General features: G+C 38.2%; 1 protein-coding gene across 1 annotated transcript; it reads left to right on the forward strand.

The window, feature by feature from the left end:
- The first annotated feature begins 807 nt into the window (after positions 1-807).
- On the forward strand, positions 808-13098 carry LRIT3 (leucine rich repeat, Ig-like and transmembrane domains 3). The gene is made up of 4 exons (XM_053941345.1): positions 808-923; positions 2193-2671; positions 10736-11041; positions 12035-13098. The coding sequence occupies exons 1-4, from the start codon at positions 808-810 to the stop codon at positions 13096-13098; spliced, it is 1965 nt and encodes a 654-aa protein (XP_053797320.1).
- The last annotated feature ends 8665 nt before the right edge of the window (positions 13099-21763 follow it).

Here is a 21763-nt window from a genome sequence, read left to right on the forward strand (position 1 = left end):
TAAAAACAGCTTTTTTTTTTTGTGAGTAGCATGTTTCTCGTGCTTGTGACTGCACAGCAGATCCTGAAAATGTGATAAAATGTACCCTAAAGCTTCACACTTGGAATGTGCATAAAACTGAGTAAATATTTATGGTAATTCCTCATAACTTCTAAGTTGATATTATGTTTATGTAGGTCTGATGTTTAATTTTCAAGAAGCACCTTTGTCAGTATGAGCAATGGATTTATTCAGGGTGAAAAAGATGACTGTATAGATTTAGCTTCAACTATTATGTGTGTGTGCATATGCAGTTTGGCTTTGCAGTGTAAAACTTAAACCATATTTGTATTTTTGGCAAAACCCTGTTTTTACGGGATTTTTTAAAAGCTCTGGAATCTAAGCTTCCTATTAATTTGCCATTTGCAGTATTAAAGAAAATGCCATGCAATATCCTCATGGTGTACTAGATTTCCTTCAGGAACCTTGGAACACTTCATAGAGAGTATAATATATGCACTGCCGCTTAAGAGAAAAAAAGAGATATTTTATTACACTAACTTTACAATCTACATATTAAAACAACCTTGGAACATGGTTGGATGTGATTTGAAGCAGAGTGTGTTCTGACAGACTAAAGAGTGAGCTGGTTTAACTGATGGCATTCAGGATACATTTGAAGGTTAAGCAACTACAGATCTGGGCTAATCTGTTGTAATCTGCTGTTACTAAATGGATGGCTACATTCACATTCGTAGCACACTGCTCATGAGTGCCTAGGAATAAAACTTTCACATTTCTTTATGTCAGTTCTTCTGGGAGGAAACAATGTATCTGTTTATTTGCTTTTACCTCCTTATGAGTTTTTTTGAAGAAGTTCATGGCTTTTGTCCTTCACAATGCACTTGCGTTTACCATGGCAGAAGTGATGGCACTGGAACAAGGTATATATTTTATTATTTGTTATATAGGGTGATTTATAAGGAAAAGGGTTGAAGAAATTGGAGATAACATTCTCAGTCATTGCAAATTATTTCTAGCATAGTTGCAATGAAGGCATATTTTACATTAGAGTTCTATGGCTAACAGCAATCCTGAACAGGAGCAGATGGTGATTATGGCTTTGTACTTAACAAATAGCTACTCTAAATCTTCATTTTATGCAGGAGGCCATTTCTTTCTGCTCTATGACATTCCTACTATTGCAATGTCCTTTCTATTTCTACAAACTAGTTAACTAGTGCAAGGTGGTCGTGGTTTAAATAAATACAGTAGTTTCTTTTTTTTTTTTTTTTTTTTAATCTGCAGTAAATAATGTAATTTTTGATAGTAAGGAGGCTAATTTGAAATGTGGTGACCTGATATTGTCATGTCAATTTTAGGAGATACTCTTTGTCATTCCTATTTTTATGTCACAGGCTATCTGGTATAAAGTTGCATAAGAATAAAGCAAAATAGAGGAATACTCTAGAGAAAAGGGGAGAAAATTAAGGAGAGATTTATTGAAGGCAGGGGAATCTTCAAGCTAGTATGTGCAAACAATATACCCCAAAGAAATTTTTTCCTGAAATCAAATAACTGAAAATGCTGAGAAATCCCATTTCAGTGAAATCATTGTAAGCAGAAAGTTCTTTTCATCTCTATAAAGCAAGTAATTTGTACATAGACATCAAAAAGAGGGACAGAAAGCTCTTCTTTACTGAATTTTCTTTGGTATATTTTAAATTTCCAGTCTATTCTGAAAAGTACAGAAAATACTTTGAATTTTCATCATACAGAAAAATTTGAGATTAGTGATCTTAATTTTGAATTTTAATAATTTTAATTAGGGGGTATGCATTTCCCACTTGAGATGCATGCATGTATTATCCCTTGTACAATGGCTTCTGTCTTTCAGTTGTCAGTAGAGTGAGGGGTGGATAGAGGGTGGTCCTTATATATTTTAGGATACAGCAATTCTAGGTTCCATGTGAAAGGATCAGTTCTGGTTTGTATTCTTTTTGTTGTTAGACACTCCATGTTTGTGGAGTTTGTTCAGCTTTTAAATGCAGAGGACTGTTCTTGATTTCCATGTTCTTTGTTCTGGTAGTAGTGTTGCAGAAAGTGACACTATCTGCATTTAAATCAGAAATTCAAATTTCTGGTAAATAAATGCAAATATGTGTCTCTCTCTCTTTTTTTTTTTCTTTTTTTTTTTTCTTCCCTGTTGCTAGGTCTGTACTCTGTAATGACCCTGACATGTATGAGATCCCTGTGAATGTTCCTGTGGATACTGTAAAACTTCGTATAGAGAAAACTGTCATACGAAGGATTCCGACTGAAGCCTTTTACTACCTGGTAGACCTCAAATACCTGTGGGTCACTTACAACTGTGTAGCCAACATTGATATCAGCAGCTTTTATAACTTGAAACAGCTGCATGAGCTGAGGCTGGATGGTAATCTGCTTTCAACTTTCCCTTGGGAATCCCTGGCAGAGATGCCCAATTTACGGACTCTTGATCTCCACAACAACAAGTTGACCAGCATTCCTGCTGATGCTGGCCGCTACCTGAGAAACCTCACCTACCTGGACCTATCCAGCAACAAGCTGACAACCTTGCCATCAGACCTCATGGACATTTGGCCCCCCTTCTCAGGAGCTATCGTGTCCAAGACCACAGACATTCTGGTGACACAGAGAGTAATCTTGGGTATGTGGAACAGCCTATCTCATTCCTTACTAAAATATACCTGAACATAAAATTGCGAGTGGGAACAGTTAGGGGACCAGCCTAGGATTCAGGAGAGGGGGTTTTACCCAGCTCACTATTGTGGTTTGCTCTGTGGTCATTTATATATTTTCTACTGGTAACAGAAAACTATAAAATGATGATAGTGACCTCCACGTGTGTTGTTACGTCAAAGCTATAAAACTGAAGTAAAAGCTATGAGAAGCCAGTTTGCAGGAATACAGGCCATTCAGTAGCTATATAAATACAGGACTTATACATTATGTTTCTGGTGACATTTCCCTCATCTTTGTATATGTTTGCAACTGTAAGCATGTCCATTTGCACCTGCTTTTTTCCAGAGTCTCCCAAGCCAAGGAAGCAGCTAGAGCTGATGCTCTTATAAATCCTGTCCTGTGACACAATGCTGCAGCTAGTGTTGTTGGTGGCTCAGAATAGGGCAGCTCTGGTCTCCCTGGGACCTCTGTTGACCTTGCATTACTCTAAAGCTGGCTGATCATCCTGAAGTTTTTAGTAATTTATGTATTGAATATGAGAGAGAATAGGAGTCTGATCCCTATATATTCACTTTTTATAGTGTTTAAGGTAAGTATTTAAGAATAATTTTGCCAGACTCTGATTTTTTTCATAATTTGATCCCCTTCTCTAGTATGCAATTGCATCAGTTCTGTTTGTGGCATTGTGCTTTATCTGACACTTTATCTCCACTTCCTAGTCTTGCCAGGGTAACCCCTTTCTCTTCTTCAGTCTCGAGCTGGAACAGTTCTATCAATACTGTTCTTTTCTATCCCTGTTTACAGAGAAATGCATATTTTGATGTGCATATTTCGATGTGTTTGTAGTGCAGCAGGTGGAAGGGAGGAAAACCAGCTGGCTGTATCTACTGCAGTAATTCTATAAGCAGTGGTAAAGATCTGTCCTGCATTGTACCGCCCAATATTTCCAATTTCTTGATCTAAACTCCCAGTATTCAGTGTCCATTTGTTCAGCTGCTTTGTTTCACAGCAGAAGCTGCAGCTTGAAACTCTCATTCTCTTATATTTTATATAAGCAACTTAATAGATGCAAGTAGGCTGCATGACTTCATAAGTATGGTTAGGCTTGCATCATTAAAGGTTTTTTGTTTATTCAGGACTAAAAACTGTAAAAGTCCATCTCAGTTCTCCTTTCCCTGTTCCCACACTGAAGACTACAGGAGGCTGTAAAATGGGAGCTGATTGTGCTAGATCCCTTCATGATCTTATGTGGGAGTTCCAGAGGTTAATTGGTTTCCTTGTCTTATATAGCCCTCACCACTTCAGGCAAAACAAAAGGAACTAAGAAAAAAAAATAACCCCCAACACAAAAAAAACACCAAAAAAATCTTAAACCCTCATACACTCTTCTCTCCCCTTAACTCTGGGAATCATCTGCAGGCTTCCTTGGTGCAGGCACTTTCCCAGCCTCCTGTAGTCCTGGCAAACCCTCTGGTGTCAGCATTGAGTTCTTTGAAGGCTTGAGATACAACCTTTGGACCATTTTCTATTATGAACTACAACTGGGTTTTAACACAGCCCTCAATAGAGGAACACACACAGGGTTGAAACAGAACCTTGCTTCTATTTTTTTTTTTAATGTTAGGTGCTAAGGGAGGCTCTGTGCAGCCATTATAGATTTGCACCTGAGAATACAGAATGCCAGGTGGTACTTTCCTTGTGTTATATTGAGTAAATTTACCTTGGGTAAGCTGTGAATGAATTAGCTGAATTCTTTTTTTATTCATGGACATCCTAGTTTTATGATGAGTTTATCCCAATGCAGACAGACAGTGCTTGCTATATGAAAAACTTTATAGTGAATAAGAAAACATCCCCTTTCTCTGGAGATTAGAAAGTGAAATGCTCTTTATGTCTTGGGTTATTTTGACAAGTTTATTTAGACTCCATTGGGTATTCGTGCTTCCTTTATGATGGCCCTCCTTTCTCCTGGGCTTGCTGGAGCCTGAGAAAGAAGTGCATCCCATAGATATTCTCCTCCTCCTCTGAGCTACAGATGGGGATCACAGAGATCTGTGGTCAGGAAGGACCTAGCCTGCAGGGACACAGATCCAGAGGGGCTGAGCCATTCTGGTAAAGTCAGTGCTGTTCTTAAATATGTGGCCAGACCACCCCAGAGCCTTCCATGGTCACCTCCTCCAGTGCTTATCTATCAGGGTAGTGAGAAAGTTTCTCCTAATATCTAACCTCAATCTCCCTTACTGCAAACTAAGCTGATTACCTCTTGTCCTACAGGACATGCACATACAGAAAAACTAATCACCATCTCTTATAGTAAGCTTTCATTGTCTTTCCTTCCCTGTTTGCCATCCTAACTAAGCACACAATTTCTTTCACCTGCTTCTAATATAATGTGAAGGTTTTTGTGGGGTTGTTTGGTTGATTTATGTTTGATTTGGGGTTTTTTGTTTGGTTTGGTTTTGTTGGGTTTTTCATTTGTTTGGTTTGGCATTTCTTTTTTTGCTGTGTGTGGTATTTTAATTTTCTTTTCATTTTCTACAGTAGTTACTGGTTCCCTTTGGACACCTTTAGGTTTAAAAAAATGTTTCACTTAAAATGTGATGCCCACAATTGCACACTTTGATGCTCAAGAGTGTCCTATGTGCTCCAGCCACTCTCTGTGGGAGCATTCAGCCTCACCTGTGTACCTACAGGGAACGATCACTGCAGCCAGAACTCTGCTGGAAGCTGAAACCCAGAGTAAATAAATGCTGGTTTTGTCTAGTCAGGAAAACAGTAGTCAGATTCTAATTAGTGTAATCAATTATGACTTGAGCTGTCTTCTCTCCTGGTTCTGGCAAAACAAGATTGTCATGTGTATGTAATTAACTAGATCAAAACCAGTAAGGTCTTAAACAAATATGTTTGTGCAAATGTATTTTTTAACACCAGGAGGCAATTTTATCTTCGGTGTCTTGACTGAGCATCAAGACAGTTGCTCGTATGAGAAAGTTCAGGTTCCCCATGTTTACTTTAAGGACTCTTGGAGGAGCCAAAGGCTACTTTTGCCAGAGGACTGGCATGTTAACATCTCCCTATTCCAGTTAGTAATCTCTGAAAAAGAGATTTGGGTTTTTTAACTACTTCCCACTGCATGATGTTCCTCTGTTTGTGCCCTATGCTAAATTAAAGAGGGTTAGGGAATGATTCTTGGCCCTTTGGCCACGTGGCTCACTCTGGCTCTCATCCACACAGTTTAGGGCCAGCTCTCTTTAAAGCTGACAGTCTGTTCCACACTTAGTAAGATTTAGCCCTTGGTTCTCTGTGGGCTCTACAGGATGCTACAGTGGCTGTTAAATGTAATTCTGGGAATGGAGGTGTTTTTTCTTCTGTCTAACCTTCCTGAAGTTATGTGAGAATTGCATTGGAAATCATTCATCTGTGCTTTTGCAATATGAAATATCAGGGGTATGTTGTATGCCTGAAGGGCTGACAGACATGCAGAATAATTTGGAGGTACAAAACCTGCTGTACTTGCTTCAGGGGAAACAACAGGCTAGAGAGCCATCCTTGGTGTGGTCTCATCCATAAGCCTTTCAGTGAGCGACCCCTGGAGTGCCAACTGTCCCTGGTCACATCTGGCTTTGTCTTGGAAAGCGGCCTTTGGATCAGCTCAGAACAAAGCTCTGGAGTGAGCTGAAAATTAAACAGTGCAAATGACTGGGGGACCAGTGTGTGAATTCATTGATTCACACACTGATTGATTACCTCTGGAGCCATAGCCTGATATTTCGATCCAAATCACAACTAAATTTCAGCACTGGCTGCTGTACAGAGATTTACATTTCTGGCAGGAATGATGGCAGTAGCATTTTCCATATGGTGGACTCTAGTGAGTCACTGACAGGAACAGAAGAGTCCAGTATTTGACAGAGTGGCAGTTGTGTGAGATCTTGCCTCTGTTGCATGCAGAGGTACCAAAAATTTGGAATACTGTAGGTTCATCAGGCTCCCACCTGTTATGCTGAGCCACTGGGTAGATATTGCTTTTTCTGAAACTGTGGTAGTCTGTTATTTTACAGTTGGTGCTTCTGTAGTAGGTTATAAGTTTGTAATGGTTCAGTCTCTGTACCCCATTTGGCTTCCCTAATGGTTCAGTCCTGAGTTGTTTACCACAGTTTTCCCTGCCAAAATGTGTGTCAATCCACATGTCAATCCACCTGTATACCTCCCTTGTTCCCTTGTCTCACCCTTGTCTGTCAAAGATAGCACACTCCTTTGGTTCTAGAGTGTTCCTGGTCTTTCATCCTTTCCTCAGCGCAGAATTGGGTTGTGGGGCTTGCTCCCTCCCTGTGTTGGCTTCTATTGGGGAGCCCTTACCCTGCACCCCTCCCCTAAAGCCGTTCTATTGGTCAAAGGCTGTGTCCTCCCCGTGTTCCCATCCCTATAAATGTAGCCCCTTCAGGTTCAGATTGGGTTCACTTGCTCTGCCCTGACTTCGACATCAAACGCTTGGAGACTCAGACAAGTGTCCTTCCCTTATTCCTCTGCCTCAGTTTCCTCGTGCCCTGTGCCTCTGCTGTGCTGCCCACACCGCAGCAATCACCGCCACCCACAACAGTCTCGGCAGAGACTCGGGGATGGCCACGTGCGTGTCTGCCCTGCGGCCACCAGCAGGACAGCGAGCTGGCCAACCTCCATCCCATGGCCACCGAGAGCCAGGCACATGAAACTACTCCCTTAGCAATTGCCATGTGGTGAAAATGCTATGACAGTGTTGGATATAGAATTTACCATTTAGAACCATGGGTCAAAATGTGTAGGTTCAGTTGGAAAGAGCCTGGGGTAGGCTGGCCCAAACTGTGGTGAATATTTCTATCAGCCCAAAACTTGAATATTTTACATCTTGCTGTTTTGCAGCAACTGAAAATCAGTGTGTTACATAAGCTATGGTCTGAGTCTGGTTACTGATTTACAAAGGAAATTTTGCTCATAGCTAAAGTTCATATTGACACAGCCTAGGGAGACCCGGCTTACTGAGGAGACTACAAAAATGTGTGTGCACAGACACACATATACATAAGTTTGCCATTGTATGTGCAAGCATACATATAAATGTGTGAGAGTAAATATAAAATATGCTAAATCTAGAAGAAAGGGTTTTAGAGCAATTTATAATTAATAATTTATATTAAAATAGCACTGCATTGGTATTTTACAATGCATAAATATTTATCAATGTTTGTTTTACCTTGGCTAGTATTTCTTTCTCAGATCAACAAGCTGCCTTGATGTTTCTACAAGAGAATCCAGGGTTTATAAAGACATTCTCTGTCCTTAGATACGTGTGCCATCAGAGATTTATCATTAGTTTCATTTTTGCTTCTTAAGAAATTATTTCTTCTATTAAAGTTCCCTAATCTTTTCCATTTTCTAATTTCCCCCTCCCTTTTTAACCTTTTCTTTATTCTTTCACATGTTTGTTTCATTTCTAACATCTTGTCAGCACAAACTCTTGAATGAAGTTCAAAATGTAGTTTGGAAACTAGGTTTACATTCACATTTCTGTTCTCTTCAACACTAACTGAAGTATAATGAAATTCAGTGTTTTATCTTGCTTCCAACTCAATAGCACTTTCATCTTTTCATTTTGAGAATTCACATAACTTGGTGATTTACAACGGCTAGAAAAAAATGTGAATACTGTCAGATATTGGCAAGACACAGATAAACTGAGGGGCTGTGCTGTGGGGACAAGGAAGGAACTCACATAGCTGTATCTATTATATATATTTGTATAAATCCTGCTTCTTCGGGCAGTTTCATTGGGAAACATGATGGATGGGGAAGATGAAGTGGCTGACTGACATAACTCTTCCTTTGCCCTGCACTCAGGTGGTCAAACCTGTGTCCCAGGCTGGACTAAACAACCATCCAATCTAAGTACTGTTCATTGTTGCTTCATCTTCCCTTTTATTTTGTCGATTTCTGGTACCTATTATAATGACTTTGGCTTTTCTTCAGGACACTGGGAGAATATGAAAGCTGTGTAGGTGTAGGTGTATATATATATATATATATATATATATATATGGCTCAGGAAAGTCGTGGAGTCACCATTCCTGGAGGTATTTAAAAGACATGTAAATGTGGCACTTGGGGTCAATGGTTTAGCGCTGGACTTGGCAGTGCTGGGTTAACAGTTGGACTAGATGGATTTAAGGGTCTTTTCTAAAGTTAAAACCAATAATAAACCCCTTCCTTTCCTCCAGTAAATTTCTTAACACAGTGAGGAAAATTGCGAGAAAGTGAGAAGAAAAAGAAAATTAACAGAGTATTGTGTCTGACTACAGAGCTTCCCTAATTGAAAATATGTGCACAAATAGTTACATAGATGTGCTTGATTGAGCAGAATTTTTATAAGCACAAGCAGTTGATGTACCTAGATATAGAAAACACTCGGATAGTACCTTTTCTCCTTAGCAATATGTGTGTGAAGTTCACAGGCAAAATTTTTGTGTTTTGGAAAATTTTTTGAGGAAAAGCAGTTGCTGATACACTTTCCTTTGACTTCTCCTCCTCTGTTCCCACAAACAATAAGTAGTGAATAGATGTGAAATCTCTTCTGTCTGGAAGGGGTGAAATTGGATTGTGATGTCAAAGTCATGGAATCTCTTCAGGTCAAGTCTTGTTTTAAAGAGCAGGGATTAATTGGGGTTTACCATAGTTAACCAATCACTACCATTGTGCTTAAAATAACCTAATCTTGGTCTGGTGATAAAAGGAAAAAGTTGTTAATTATTCATGTATTCTTTCATATGCGGGTTTTTTGAGAACAGCCCATCATTTTTTTCAATAGCTGTTTTGATGATTCTTAACAATACACTCTGAAAAATATTTGCAGGTGTTCAGGGCTCTTTTTTTCTTTCAGTACTGGTTTGAATTACATGACTTGTTTATTGTACTGATCAGTAAATTCAGTAGCAATGGGTCCTTGCATACCATCCCTTGTTTCAGACCATATTTTTTTTTACTTGTAGTACTTTGAGAAAATGAGAAAGGCATATTCAAAAGTATGAGTCCAATAAGAAAGTACTTGAACTCCTGAGTGACATGCTGTGTTGTATTTTACCTGGTGAAGCCACTGTTGCTCTATGAAAGTCAACATAGTGGGGTAATCAATACCAGCTGAAGATTCAGACTGATATTCCTCAGAAATGGCTATCTCTTCCAACATTATAAATTCACAAAGAGGTAAAAGCTTCTAATTCATAGACTGGAAGCAAGAAGCAAATGTTATTGGCTATGACAGAAGAGAGATAGGGTTCTTGTGTGCCATCATAAAAATATTGTAGTCATTATGCTGTTTTGTGGTCCTTCCTATTTTCTACTCTTCTGTTATTCTTCTTGAATATATTTCATAGGCTGTAGTAAAGCCAACTTCTAGCAATACTGGTGTAGTTCAGAGCCAGGTAAATTTTTTTTTGGCCTAAAGCTTTTTCTCCTTAGCCTTTATCCATTTTTCTCAAGGGACAGAGATGTCAGTGCAAGCTCTAAACCCTTAAATCATTGCATTCTCCTCAAGCATTGAAAAAAGGGTCAGGGAAGGTCAAGCTGTAAGAGCCCAAAGAAGGACTAAGAGCAGAGGAGAGTGACATGAAGCAAAGAGAAGCTGTCTTTCCAGGAGGCACAGACGGGTGAAAATGTATCATCAGTCATGGGACATCTTTTTGAAGAGGTTTTAAATGTGGTAGATAAATAGCAAAGTTAAGCACAGGTAATGCCAGCACATCACTATGCTTCCATAAACTTCTGTGAAGAAGTTTAGCTTAATAAACATTCATACTGTTCTCCCTAACCTCTGAAAATATTCCCCCACCAATCAGCTGAACAAAAAACACAAGTTGAAAGATAAAAGATTAACTCAGAATAGGTCCAGGATTGTTCTTGATTGTATTTGGTGTTAGTCATGTGTCATACTGTGACCACAATATCCATATATTGACTGACAACAATTTTTTTTCTTTCCCTGCTTCCTTCCTTGCCTCAGGTTTTCAGGACAACCCATGGTTTTGTGACTGTCGCATTTCAAAGCTGATTGAATTTTCCAAAATTGTGGACACCTCCGTTGTACTTCTTGATCCATTGGTTTCGTGTAGTGGACCTGAGAGCCTGGCAGGAATCTTGTTCCAGAGAGCTGAGTTAGAGCAGTGTCTTAAACCATCTGTGATGACCTCAGCAACAAAAATCACCTCCCCGCTGGGCAGCAACGTCCTGCTACGCTGTGACGCCACGGGGTACCCCACACCACAGCTCACTTGGAATAGGTCAGACAATATTCCAGTGAACTATACAGGTATAACTGCTCTTTTATAGGAAATGGGGGAACCAACAATTGTTGGGTTGCTTGTGCTTTGAGATCGTTGTAACGATTAACAATGGACCATGTGTTGTGTCAAGCTGGCAATCATATCTGTGCAACAGCTGTTATGAAATTCTCTAGTTCTTGGTCTTAACAGGTTCAGCAGACTGTTTTGGTTGTGGATGTGGTCTGTTACAAGAACAATGTGTGTGGAAGGGTGAAATGGATGCAGTGGGGGAAGGATAAAGGGAAATGGAGTTTGGTTAGTTGGACCCTAACTCAGGAGCTTGAAAGTAGAAAGGAGATTTTTTTTCTGAAACCTCTGTTCACAAATGTTCATGTTAAAAAAGCCAGTGAGGCCATAACTGAGCAACTTAAAACTCAGCACTGTAAACATAAAATTTTCCAAAATCATGTTTTCTGTGTGCAAATGATGCAAGGCATCATTGTCTGACATCATTCTAGCTGCTATGACAGATACTTATGTAGTAACTTAAGTGTAAAAAATGCTACTTGCTAATGCCAAGTAGTTGGCAGTTATCATAGGTCTGATGGAGGTAAGAGAACTGAAATATCTTAAGACAAAAGAAATTTCCAATAGCATTTTAAATGGGTAGCATGATAAGTGTCACAGGAAGTCAGTGGATCTTGTATTTAAGAGTCAATAGGAGCTTTAAGACATTCGATTTCAATTTATGTGGTTTTGTTTTTCTTAGTGCAAACTATATTCGAATTACTCTAGACATTTATTTCCATTTTGACCCAAGCTGAGCACTTTTATTTAATAATAGACTATGACTGGGAATTCCATAGTTTGTTTTGGAAATTTGATTTTTTTTTTGTGGTTTTTTGACTGCTTGTGTTTCATTTTTAAAATTTTTAAAACCTGTAATTCCTTCTTGCAGAAAGGTAAGAAGTATTCTCATAATGTTTACTTTCTCTTTACTTCCCATTCATTATGTTTTTACTCTTTGCATTTTCCCATAGTAATTCAAGAAACTCCTGGAGAGGGTGTCAGGTGGTCCATAATGAGCTTGACAGGAATTTCTTACAAGGATGCAGGAGAATACAGATGTAAAGCCAAGAACTTGGCAGGAATGTCAGAAGCTGCCGTGACTGTCACAGTGGTTGGTGTAGTCACTACAACTGTGTCACCGCAGAAGTTTGGGAGGAAGCCAGAGGCTGAGAGGCAGAATACGACTCAGGAGGAATCCAAGCAGGAACCCGAGAGGACAACCACGCCTCTTCCCATCAAACTGACCACCACAGCTCTGGTTAGCACTGAAAGATCAACCAGCATGACTTTTACTGACAGAAAGCAATCTAGGCTCATGTTAGATGGAAAGAAAGTTTCAAAGGCAGTGACAAATGGAAACAAAAAGCAGATTGGAGATTTAAGCAAAAAACGTGAGGATACTTCATTGAATACAGCAGGTACGGCTGAGCAAAATGTTACTGTGAAGAACCTAAGAGTGATCAGTGAATCTGATGAAAGAGTGACCTTAACTTGGAAAACTGTCAATGCCACAGGCAATTCTGCTGTGACTGTGTTATACTCCAAGTATGGTGAGAAAGATATGTTGCCTCTCAGCACTGATTCTAACAAAAACAAAGTCACAATCGATGGTCTGCAACCTAGTACTCAATATATGGCATGTGTCTCACCCAAAGGCGTGCCACCGACAAAAGAGCAGTGTGTTGTTTTCTCCACTGATGGGTTAAATGATGAAAGCAGCTCTGAGTTTTCTATTCTGATAGTGGCCAGCAGTGCAGCATGTGTGGTTGTTTTACCTTTGATATTTTTCTTACTCTACAAAGTTTTAAAACTTCATTTGAAACCAAAATCTGCAAAGGAAGCTGAACTTGCAAAAGAGACTTATGTGCAATTTGAAACACTGTCGCTGAAGCCTCGAACACTGGGTGCAGGAGATCAGCTCTGGGCACGAAGGTACACAGATGAGTCAGAAAGACTTCTCCTTTGCTCAAGGTCAAGCATGGATTCTCAAATGACCTTCAAAAGTGAGGGCTCCAGGTCTGAGTATCTGTGCTGAACATGGGTGAGGGTGGAGATGAAATAAATAATAGGTAAAATTAATGCAAAATGGTGATGCTGCATCTGGAAGCAGGTTGACACTAGATGTTGGTCAGAACACATTATCTGGTGTAATAGAGTCTTACTGGATGGTGGTGGATAGGAGGGAGAACAGAGGAAAAATGTTGCCTGTTTGTTTTCGTGATTTTGGATGTGAAGGAATGATGTTCTTCCAAAGAAAAATACAGCATGAAATGGCTGCATGGTTAAAGATATTTTTTGGTTTTACTAAAACATTCTGTTTTCTCTTCTCTCATTTTACCACATGATGTGCTAGTGGCATGTATCAAACATGAATCACAATCTCCTTGAAAGCCATGTAGTTCAATGTAATAGGAAAACAGTTTTAACTACTTCTATTGTGATCAAAACTTTATTTGAATATACAAGTTCTCTTCTGACATCAGCTTGTTCTTCAAGGTATCATACAGCTGTTTGTATAGTATCTTGGGTTGAAGTATTCTCAGGCCAGTCAAGACAAAAGTCACAGTTTATGGGCTCTGGAGAGGTACAATACACATCATACTGTCACTTTGCAGATGTTATTGCAAAGGGCAAAGAAGCTTCTTTAGTGTCCTAAAGCTCAGGTAAGCTGAGTAAATCTGAGAGACACTAGATAATTATATTAACTTAAATCACATGATCTTATTGCAAAATCTCAGCCTTAGAATTTACTTGGATATGTCTGTCTATATACCTCAATTTCAGAAATCTCTGTACAGAAAATTCTGGTACTGTGTAATACAACACACGCTCTTATATTTAAATATATTACACAGATGTTGCACAGTATTATGTACTACATTGCAGTAATATAATACCTTTTGATGTTGAGAGCATGTTGAATGTGAAGTTTAATGAGCATAGTGAAAGTTAATTGTGAGTGTGCTTCCCCATGTTTAAATATCAGGAATTAATATTAACAATGAATTCAGAATTGCCTGTTAATGGTAATAATGAATAGTCTATTTTGAGGCTGCTTTTTTTAATGCCTGAAGTAAATAAGAGAACTTTTATTGTTCTAGGTTCAGATATTATGTTTAGAAGTATGTATGAATTGTGAGCCACAGTTTTTCCTGAAAATTACAATTGTGTTGTTTTCTTGGACCCTTCTATACCTAGAGGAACTCTTTGTTTTGCTAGGAAATTGGGAATTGACATTTTCCAGAGGGAGAAATATTACTTAAAGCTGCAAACCAAAGCTTGGTTTGTCAACTTTAAAACAGTAGCAGTTCTCATTGTCACTAATGTAGGATGAAATTTTGCCTACATCAGCTGGAATGCTAATGAGCTTATCTTGTAAGGCATAGTTTGGTGAGAGGTGTCAAAAAGCCTCTGATGCAAAATCATGTCAGGAAATGAACTACACCATGGTGTCCAGTGGCCAGGATTAGTAGAGTGAGTATTTGAGACTATGGGAGCTGTAATAAAGAAGCAGGTGGGATGTTCAAAAGTGCAAAATTAGCTTGCCTGCTTAGAATTATCCTTGGTATTCTTTTCTGTGTTGCAAGTATGTGTGGCTAAAAATCAGTCTTCTTTTTCCATGAATAATTTTGATTGTAATGAAAATGGTTTTAGCTTTCTAAGCTATTTTACTTCAGCAGTTTTTTTTTTTTTTTTTTTTTTTTTTTTTTTTTTTTTAATTTTAGGATTTTTTAGGGAAAAAAGATTCTCTGTGTCTCAAAACCAAGGTTCATCTGACACATTAATAACAAACCAAGTCTGAGCAGGACCTGAAGTGTTACAATATTTGCCTTCTATTTTCCTGATAGACAGTGTAGTTGGTAGTTGTTTAAGGTGTTTCCAACTAAAAACACCATGTTTTTTGTTAATGAGAACAATTGTTTTAACTTTTCTTTTTTTGTGTGGAGAGTATTTGATTTCAGGTTTCAAAGCTCTAAATCTAGTTCTGGAGTTCAAAAGTGATATCACCTGACTTATAGGTGATATATCAATAGATTGAACTGAGGTGGTGCACAGCTCATTGAAGAGAGCTCACTTGTGAATGTTAAACCTTTGGGTTTGACTAATCCTTTTGGAATTAGCATGTCCTAAAGTTAGAAATTAATCTCTGGCCACATGGGCTATCAGTGTGTCAAAGATGAAATTTACTATCAAGAGCATGTTCTTTCAAGAAAACATGTTATACATTCTTTTTTCCATGATTCCTGACACAAAAGAGTTACATAATCCAGACATGCTTCTGTAACTCATGTCAAAACACCAAATGTGCTGGGGAATTTTGGCAGAAATTTCACACAAAGGGCAAATCACACAATAAAGACATTTGTATCACCCAGAATTGGTTTAATTAAAGTGCTGAAGAAATACTTTGCTAACAGATGTAATTTTTATATTGTCAATTGTTAATGATGGAACCACTGTAAGATAGATCTTGTCACCCATAATCATTTGTATAATGTCTTCTGAAATGCAGTACTGGATCAAGCATCGGTATGAACAGTGAGGATATAATCTGTGTAGGAAAATTCTGAGAGATTTTAGCCTGTGTTTATGTGTCGCCTTTCATACATTTTGCACTTTGTTTTCTGAATTCATCCTGCTTTTCTCAAAAAGGTTAGACATCTTTTTATACATTACCTACAATAGGTGTGTCCAAACTGGATGGTTAATGAAATAACTGAGTAATGTGAGATGAATTCTAAGTAAAGGTCATTTTTACTTAGAGTTTTAGTGAGCATGGTTCTTATCATAATACTTTTTCATACTTATCATATTAAACCATAATATTGGCTTCAATGTGCACTTACTAAGCCAAACTTAAGGCATCTGTGCACCTATTTTAGTCCTTGCCATTGCTCACAGTGGGCTTTATATTCCTTGCACCATCATCAGATCATCATACTTTTCTCAGGGAGGGAATTAAGAGAAAAAACACTTTAATGTGTAACATGAGAATGTCTGTAATAGCAAAAGCATTCACACTTGGACTATGCCTAGGGGGCTAAACGAAGGACATTTCAAACTCAATACCTTTTCAAAGAAGTAAGTAAAACAGAAGTTGTTTTCATGTGAAAATAAAAAATTGTTTTTATACAAGGCAGTGTGTTTGCCTGACCCTTTCGTCTTTGTTTATAGCTTTAGAAAACATGTGATGAGTGTAGCTGTGGGGACAAAAGGAAGTCTGAAAGGAAATGAGAGAAAGAAGGCTGAGAAACCACAGAAGAGTGATATCCTAGAGAATTCTGTGACTGTGTGCCACAATGTCCTTACTTGCAATTCTGCCACTTATGTGGCAAGCGTGCTGGGGCACCTGCAGACAGGTAAATGTAAAATGATGCATGAAGATACTGCTAGATTATTACAATATTTGGAGCTCTACATGTGCCCAGTTTTGACAAGGTGGGGGAGCTATAAAACTGGAGTGTGGAACAATGGAACTGGGGGAATTTGAAGAATGCACTTGAAGCTGGTCTTGTAGTCTGCTTGTGCCCCAGTGCAAGTTGTGAGAGGTTTTTGTAGACCACTGCCTTTAAACTGAAAAGGGATGAGCAGGTAGCTTATGAGTCTATTGCAAAAAAAGAGGGGTATGCATCAGCAACAGTTCTGGAGAGGCTCTGAAGCCAAGATATAATATATTACAATCATCCATCTTGATCTATGCTTTTTTAAAAAACAACCAGTTTGTTAGATTTGTGGCTGGGAGGTAAACACAAACTTGAATCTGCTTCATGGCCAGAGATGAAATTTCAAAATGAACCTTTTTAAAATTATCTGTGTGTAGATTGGAAACCTGCTGACCTGGATGCCTTCTCTCACGGAATTCATTACACTGTTCTAGGTGTTATAGGAAGCCACAGAAGCTCCAGGTCAGCATCGTCACGTTCCTTTGTTGAAAATGAGAAATTCTCCATAGAACAGTTGCTTTCTTCTTTATTTACAAATCACTGAAATTTTTTTACTCTGAATTTCAAGATATCAGAGTTCCCTTCAGAATGGAGGCACAAATAATGTGTCATTTTGATATATCTGAAAGATTCCCTTGATAAACAGAGGAAAATCAAGCTGAAATATCAGTCTGAAACAGCCGGTATGAAGGAGATTTTTTTTTTAACAAAGCTGTATTTTTCATAAGTGTTCAAGATGAGATACATTTCAAGCAAAAAGGCAGAAAGCAGCTATGAACAAAAGGATATAATATTTTCAAATATAGAAATAACTGCACTTTTCTCCATTTTCTGTTTTTTTATGAAATAACATCCTAACCTAATGTTTAAAAAAAAAAAGAATGTAGAATTGCTGCAGCAAGATCAATAGCACCTGCCAGGTATATATTTTAAGTATATTTGTTCTAACTTCAGGTCTGGTATTTCTGAAAGACCCTTGATTGACTTAAGAGTATTATGAAAGGAGCTGACTGTGCAAACAACTACAACTAACCTCTCATAATAATGGAATATCAGTTTACTGACAGTGTATGAATGTCTACATTTTGCAGAAGAGGCTCTGAGAAGAAAATACTTTATTCTAAAGCATGATGAGCTATCAAATATATCTTCTTTTTTAAGGAGGAGGCAAAGGAATTTAGTAGTGGTGTGGTTTCTTTTTTTTTTTTTGTGTCTTTTTTTTTTTTTTTTTATTTTCCTTATGATATTTGAAAAGTTCAGGCATTTTCTTCCAAGGCCTCTGGTATGGGCTGCTGGCACTTGAGAATGCTACTGGACTAGATGGAAAGTAAGAACAATCCAAAATGACAATTACTAGTCTATTTGGTGCAACTCTAGTTTAAATTCAATATGTTGCTTGTTTGGTCAAGTAAATGAATATTTTGTTGGCTTTATCTTTTTTTAGTATTTTTATTCCTTTAGACATACAGTTGAAGAAAACTCAAATAAATTTCTCTAATACTTCAAAAAGTAAATTCATGAACAAATCTCTAGATCAGGTTCTTGCTTGTCTCTCATTTATTCTTTCTAGTTTAGTATTGTTTTGGAAAAGAGGAACAAAACACTATGTATAGTCTACTTTGTATTATTTTCCAGTCTCTAAAACAGTCACACCTTTGTTGAAGAAAAAGGAAATTAAATCCAATACTCATAAGTACTAGTTTTTGTAAGAACCTGATTTAATTAATGATGATGAAATCTAATGCCATGGACTGATTGGATGGACTACTGAGTCATGTGTCTTGAATTTTTTCCTGCTAATATTTGGCCAAATGTTTGAGACTCCAAAAATAACTTGGACCAATTATATTTTTTGTTTTATAGCCCAGTTCCTTGTGTTTAAGATCATGTGGAAGTTAAATCACAGAGAGAGAAAGAAGACAATATAAGCGTACAGTAAACAGGCAGCTGCATAGCATGGCAAACTAAATTCAGAATAACATTACTCTCTTTTAATGTTATTTTTCTCTTTGCATAGAGCCTTCTTCAATGTTAACTAATCCTGCAGTGTATTGCTTGCTTCAGATTGCACATGAATGACATTACCTGTGGGTATTTTTCCACAGCATGCTCACAGGTCTTCAGTGACCTGTTCTGATTTCTCACTGATTCTCCAAAAAAGAATACTGCTTAGTGTTTCTTGTTCTCTGGCATAGAATGGTAGAGTAATTTCCTCCTATTGAAGCATGAATGTGAAAACAGGAATCATAACACTCCTGTTCTGAGCATCATGTTTCATAGCTGAGGATTAGAGAAAGTAATATTATTCTAAATTTAATTTGCCATTCTCTATAGCTGGCTGCTTACTGTACTATTATCTTGCCCTCTTTCTCCCTCTGTGATTTAACTTCCACATGAACTTAGGCACAGCACCTTGCAATTTTACTGTTTGATGTTGTGTCTGGATCAATATCTCCAAAGCTCTTGGTTCCTGGAGTTCTGTGTCAATCATTCTGGGTTCAGCCTAAAATCTGAGCATAGCATTTTTCAGTAGAAGATTGTGCTAAATTACTTCTCAACATGAGGAAAGGAACTCTCTAGAATGGCGGAGGCATATTTTCATACACAAAAGTGCTGTTTATTTTTTCCTTGCTTGAGCATTTTTTACTCTTTGACAGAGGAGCAGACATTCCCTTTGGATAGAGTAATCAGCAGCAAAAACAAGGAAAGACACATTTTTCACAAGCCAGAAAAATAATGGTCTTTGTTCTGGTCAGGAAAAATGATTGAATAGACATTATATCCAGTAGCTATATGAACTATTTCTTTCAAACTGTAACAGGAATTCATGAGGAGAGGTAAGTAATAAAGTCCCTTGTTTATTGATAGAAAAGTGACATTTTCTTGTGCCTTTGATAATGACCTAACACTAGAGAATGCCTGAATGTGGACTGGCAGAGACAAGAGTTTGGCTGGTCACAAGGTGATTAAGTTTTTTGTTTCTCACTACTGAAGATTCAGAGATTTAGAAATGAAATCTGAATCAAATTATATGAGAGGAAAAAAGGATGATTCTTAAAGCTCATTGAACTGCATAAAGAAGCTAAAAGAACAGTCATGAAAATTCTTTGAAGGGGTGATCAGCCTGAAGTTGTGCCAAAAAAAGGAATAATGTTAAATAATTGCTCTTTTTAAAATAAAAGACTGGACAAGCCCAGGAACATTTAGAAAGGTGATCAGTATAAGCAAAACACATAAATTATAATTTTGTGGCTGGAACAGGAAACAAGAATTTTTATTGTAACTATGTGCAAGTCTGCCTTGAAGTTGAGTACTAAATTGGCACCTGATCAAACACACATTCTAAAATAACAAAAAGGCCATGGTGAAGGGGAATGCATGAGAAGCAAGGGACAGTCCTACAGAAAACACACAAGTAAGATGGAATAAAGAATAAAAACACTCTGCTGAACAATATGCAGTTCCCTGAGTGGAAGGATCTCATCCTCCAATTGTTTGGCTTATAAAGACATGGGCAAGAACTGAGAGGAGAACAAATAATAACAATTCACCAGTTCCAGTAATGAATCCAGGAAAGATCTTCAGTAGAGTTTAGAGAAATCTGACCTGGGGGATAAAAGACTCTATTGTTGTACATGGTTTTTTCACTAAATTTGATGTCAATTCAGAAGCTGAGGTAACTGCTTTGCAACAAGACTTTTGATGGGGAAAAACCTAGGCTGAAGGACAGAAGAAGAGTCTGCATAGGAAAGGAACTGCGAGATTGACACCTTTGTCATCAGTAGAATCTAACTGAACTGTAAAAATTAGGTGGGCCACATGTTAAGTGGGAAAAGCTAGACCAGTATTTGATAACAGCTGGCAGCTAGAAAGATAGTTGAAGTGAACTTGGACAGTGCTTCCTGAATGATTGTCAGTCTCATTGTGTAGAATGCTGAAACTGAAGAGAGAAATAAGTTATGTAGGTGATGTACTTTTATTGGATCTGTTACACTCAAAACATACCTTGCATATCTTTCTAATCCTTCCCAGTTATAGTTCTGGGCAGAATGAATTGACAAAACTTTAACTATAGGAAACCCATTACAGTACAAATAACTTTTGATTCATGAAAAGGGCGGGGGACAGGCCTGGAGGAAGTTGAAATCAAATGTCACCACCTAAAAATATAGCTGAAATGATGAGATTTCTTCCTCTGATGAATGTTTGGAGTAAATTCCACAAAAGGTCATGTTCTTTGTGAACTTATGATGCCAGCCTTGTGTGGGCTGGGGAGAAAACATAGGAATAGGTTCTGAAAAGATGCTCTAAATGATTTATTGACAGCATCCTGGGAACTGACATTTGACAATGTTTCTGAGCCCACAGCCATTTCAGCAAATGCCAGTAGTGCAAGATTTAGGGGGGCGGTGCTCCAGTTACAGTGAGATGAATACTGTCCCACGTTGTTTCAGGCAGTGTTCAGACACCAAGAATAAGTAGGCATAAATAGCAGGAGTGTCTGGTGAGAGGTTGGGACGTGTGAGAAGTTCAGAATATGCTTCCGCATCTTGATAACTTCAGCCATGGGTCAGGTAGAGGGAAAGCCTCTTGCAGTATTGATAAAAAAGTAGCAGATAAAATGTTCTTTATTAATGTATTTTGAACCTATCCCAAAAAATGATATACCAAAAAAGTCTCTGAGGCTGACTGACTGTTTATTGAGGAGACCACAGATGCCTGGGATTTTGAGCAGGGTAAAGGAGCCCATGGAGGTGCAACTGAATGGTCTCCTTTTGTCACTGTATGAACCTGGTGTGGATAAATAATCACTGCTGACTGCAGACAAATGAAAATTCTCCATGATTTTTTGAATTGGCCTTACTAGCCATCAGCAACCTCTGTTCTGCCCAGCACGTTTCTGCAAGAGGGCTTTTTTTGTTTATGTGCAGATGTTTCATAGCAGTTCCACCATCCTCAAAGTTCAGCAGTTTATGAGAAACAGTGCTTCCAGCTGCCATTAAGTTGCCACTCACAGAATTTAGCACATCCACTGTGTAAGTAATGATGCTGCAGAAAGGAAAAGTGACTGCCAGTCACAATGTAGCACACCAAGTCCTGATTTAGTGTAGGCTGAATTCTCTTTCTAGTTGTGGAAATGCTGCTTCTCAGTAATTCTGCAATCCACCTGGGCACAGAAAACTGCTTTGAGTCCAGCACTGCAGTCTCCAGAGTATTATTTCAAGCCCTAACAACATTGCCTGAGCACTGACTGCC

The sequence above is a fragment of the Vidua chalybeata genome, chromosome 4 (assembly GCF_026979565.1).
Source record: "Vidua chalybeata isolate OUT-0048 chromosome 4, bVidCha1 merged haplotype, whole genome shotgun sequence".
Taxonomy (NCBI): domain Eukaryota; kingdom Metazoa; phylum Chordata; class Aves; order Passeriformes; family Viduidae; genus Vidua; species Vidua chalybeata.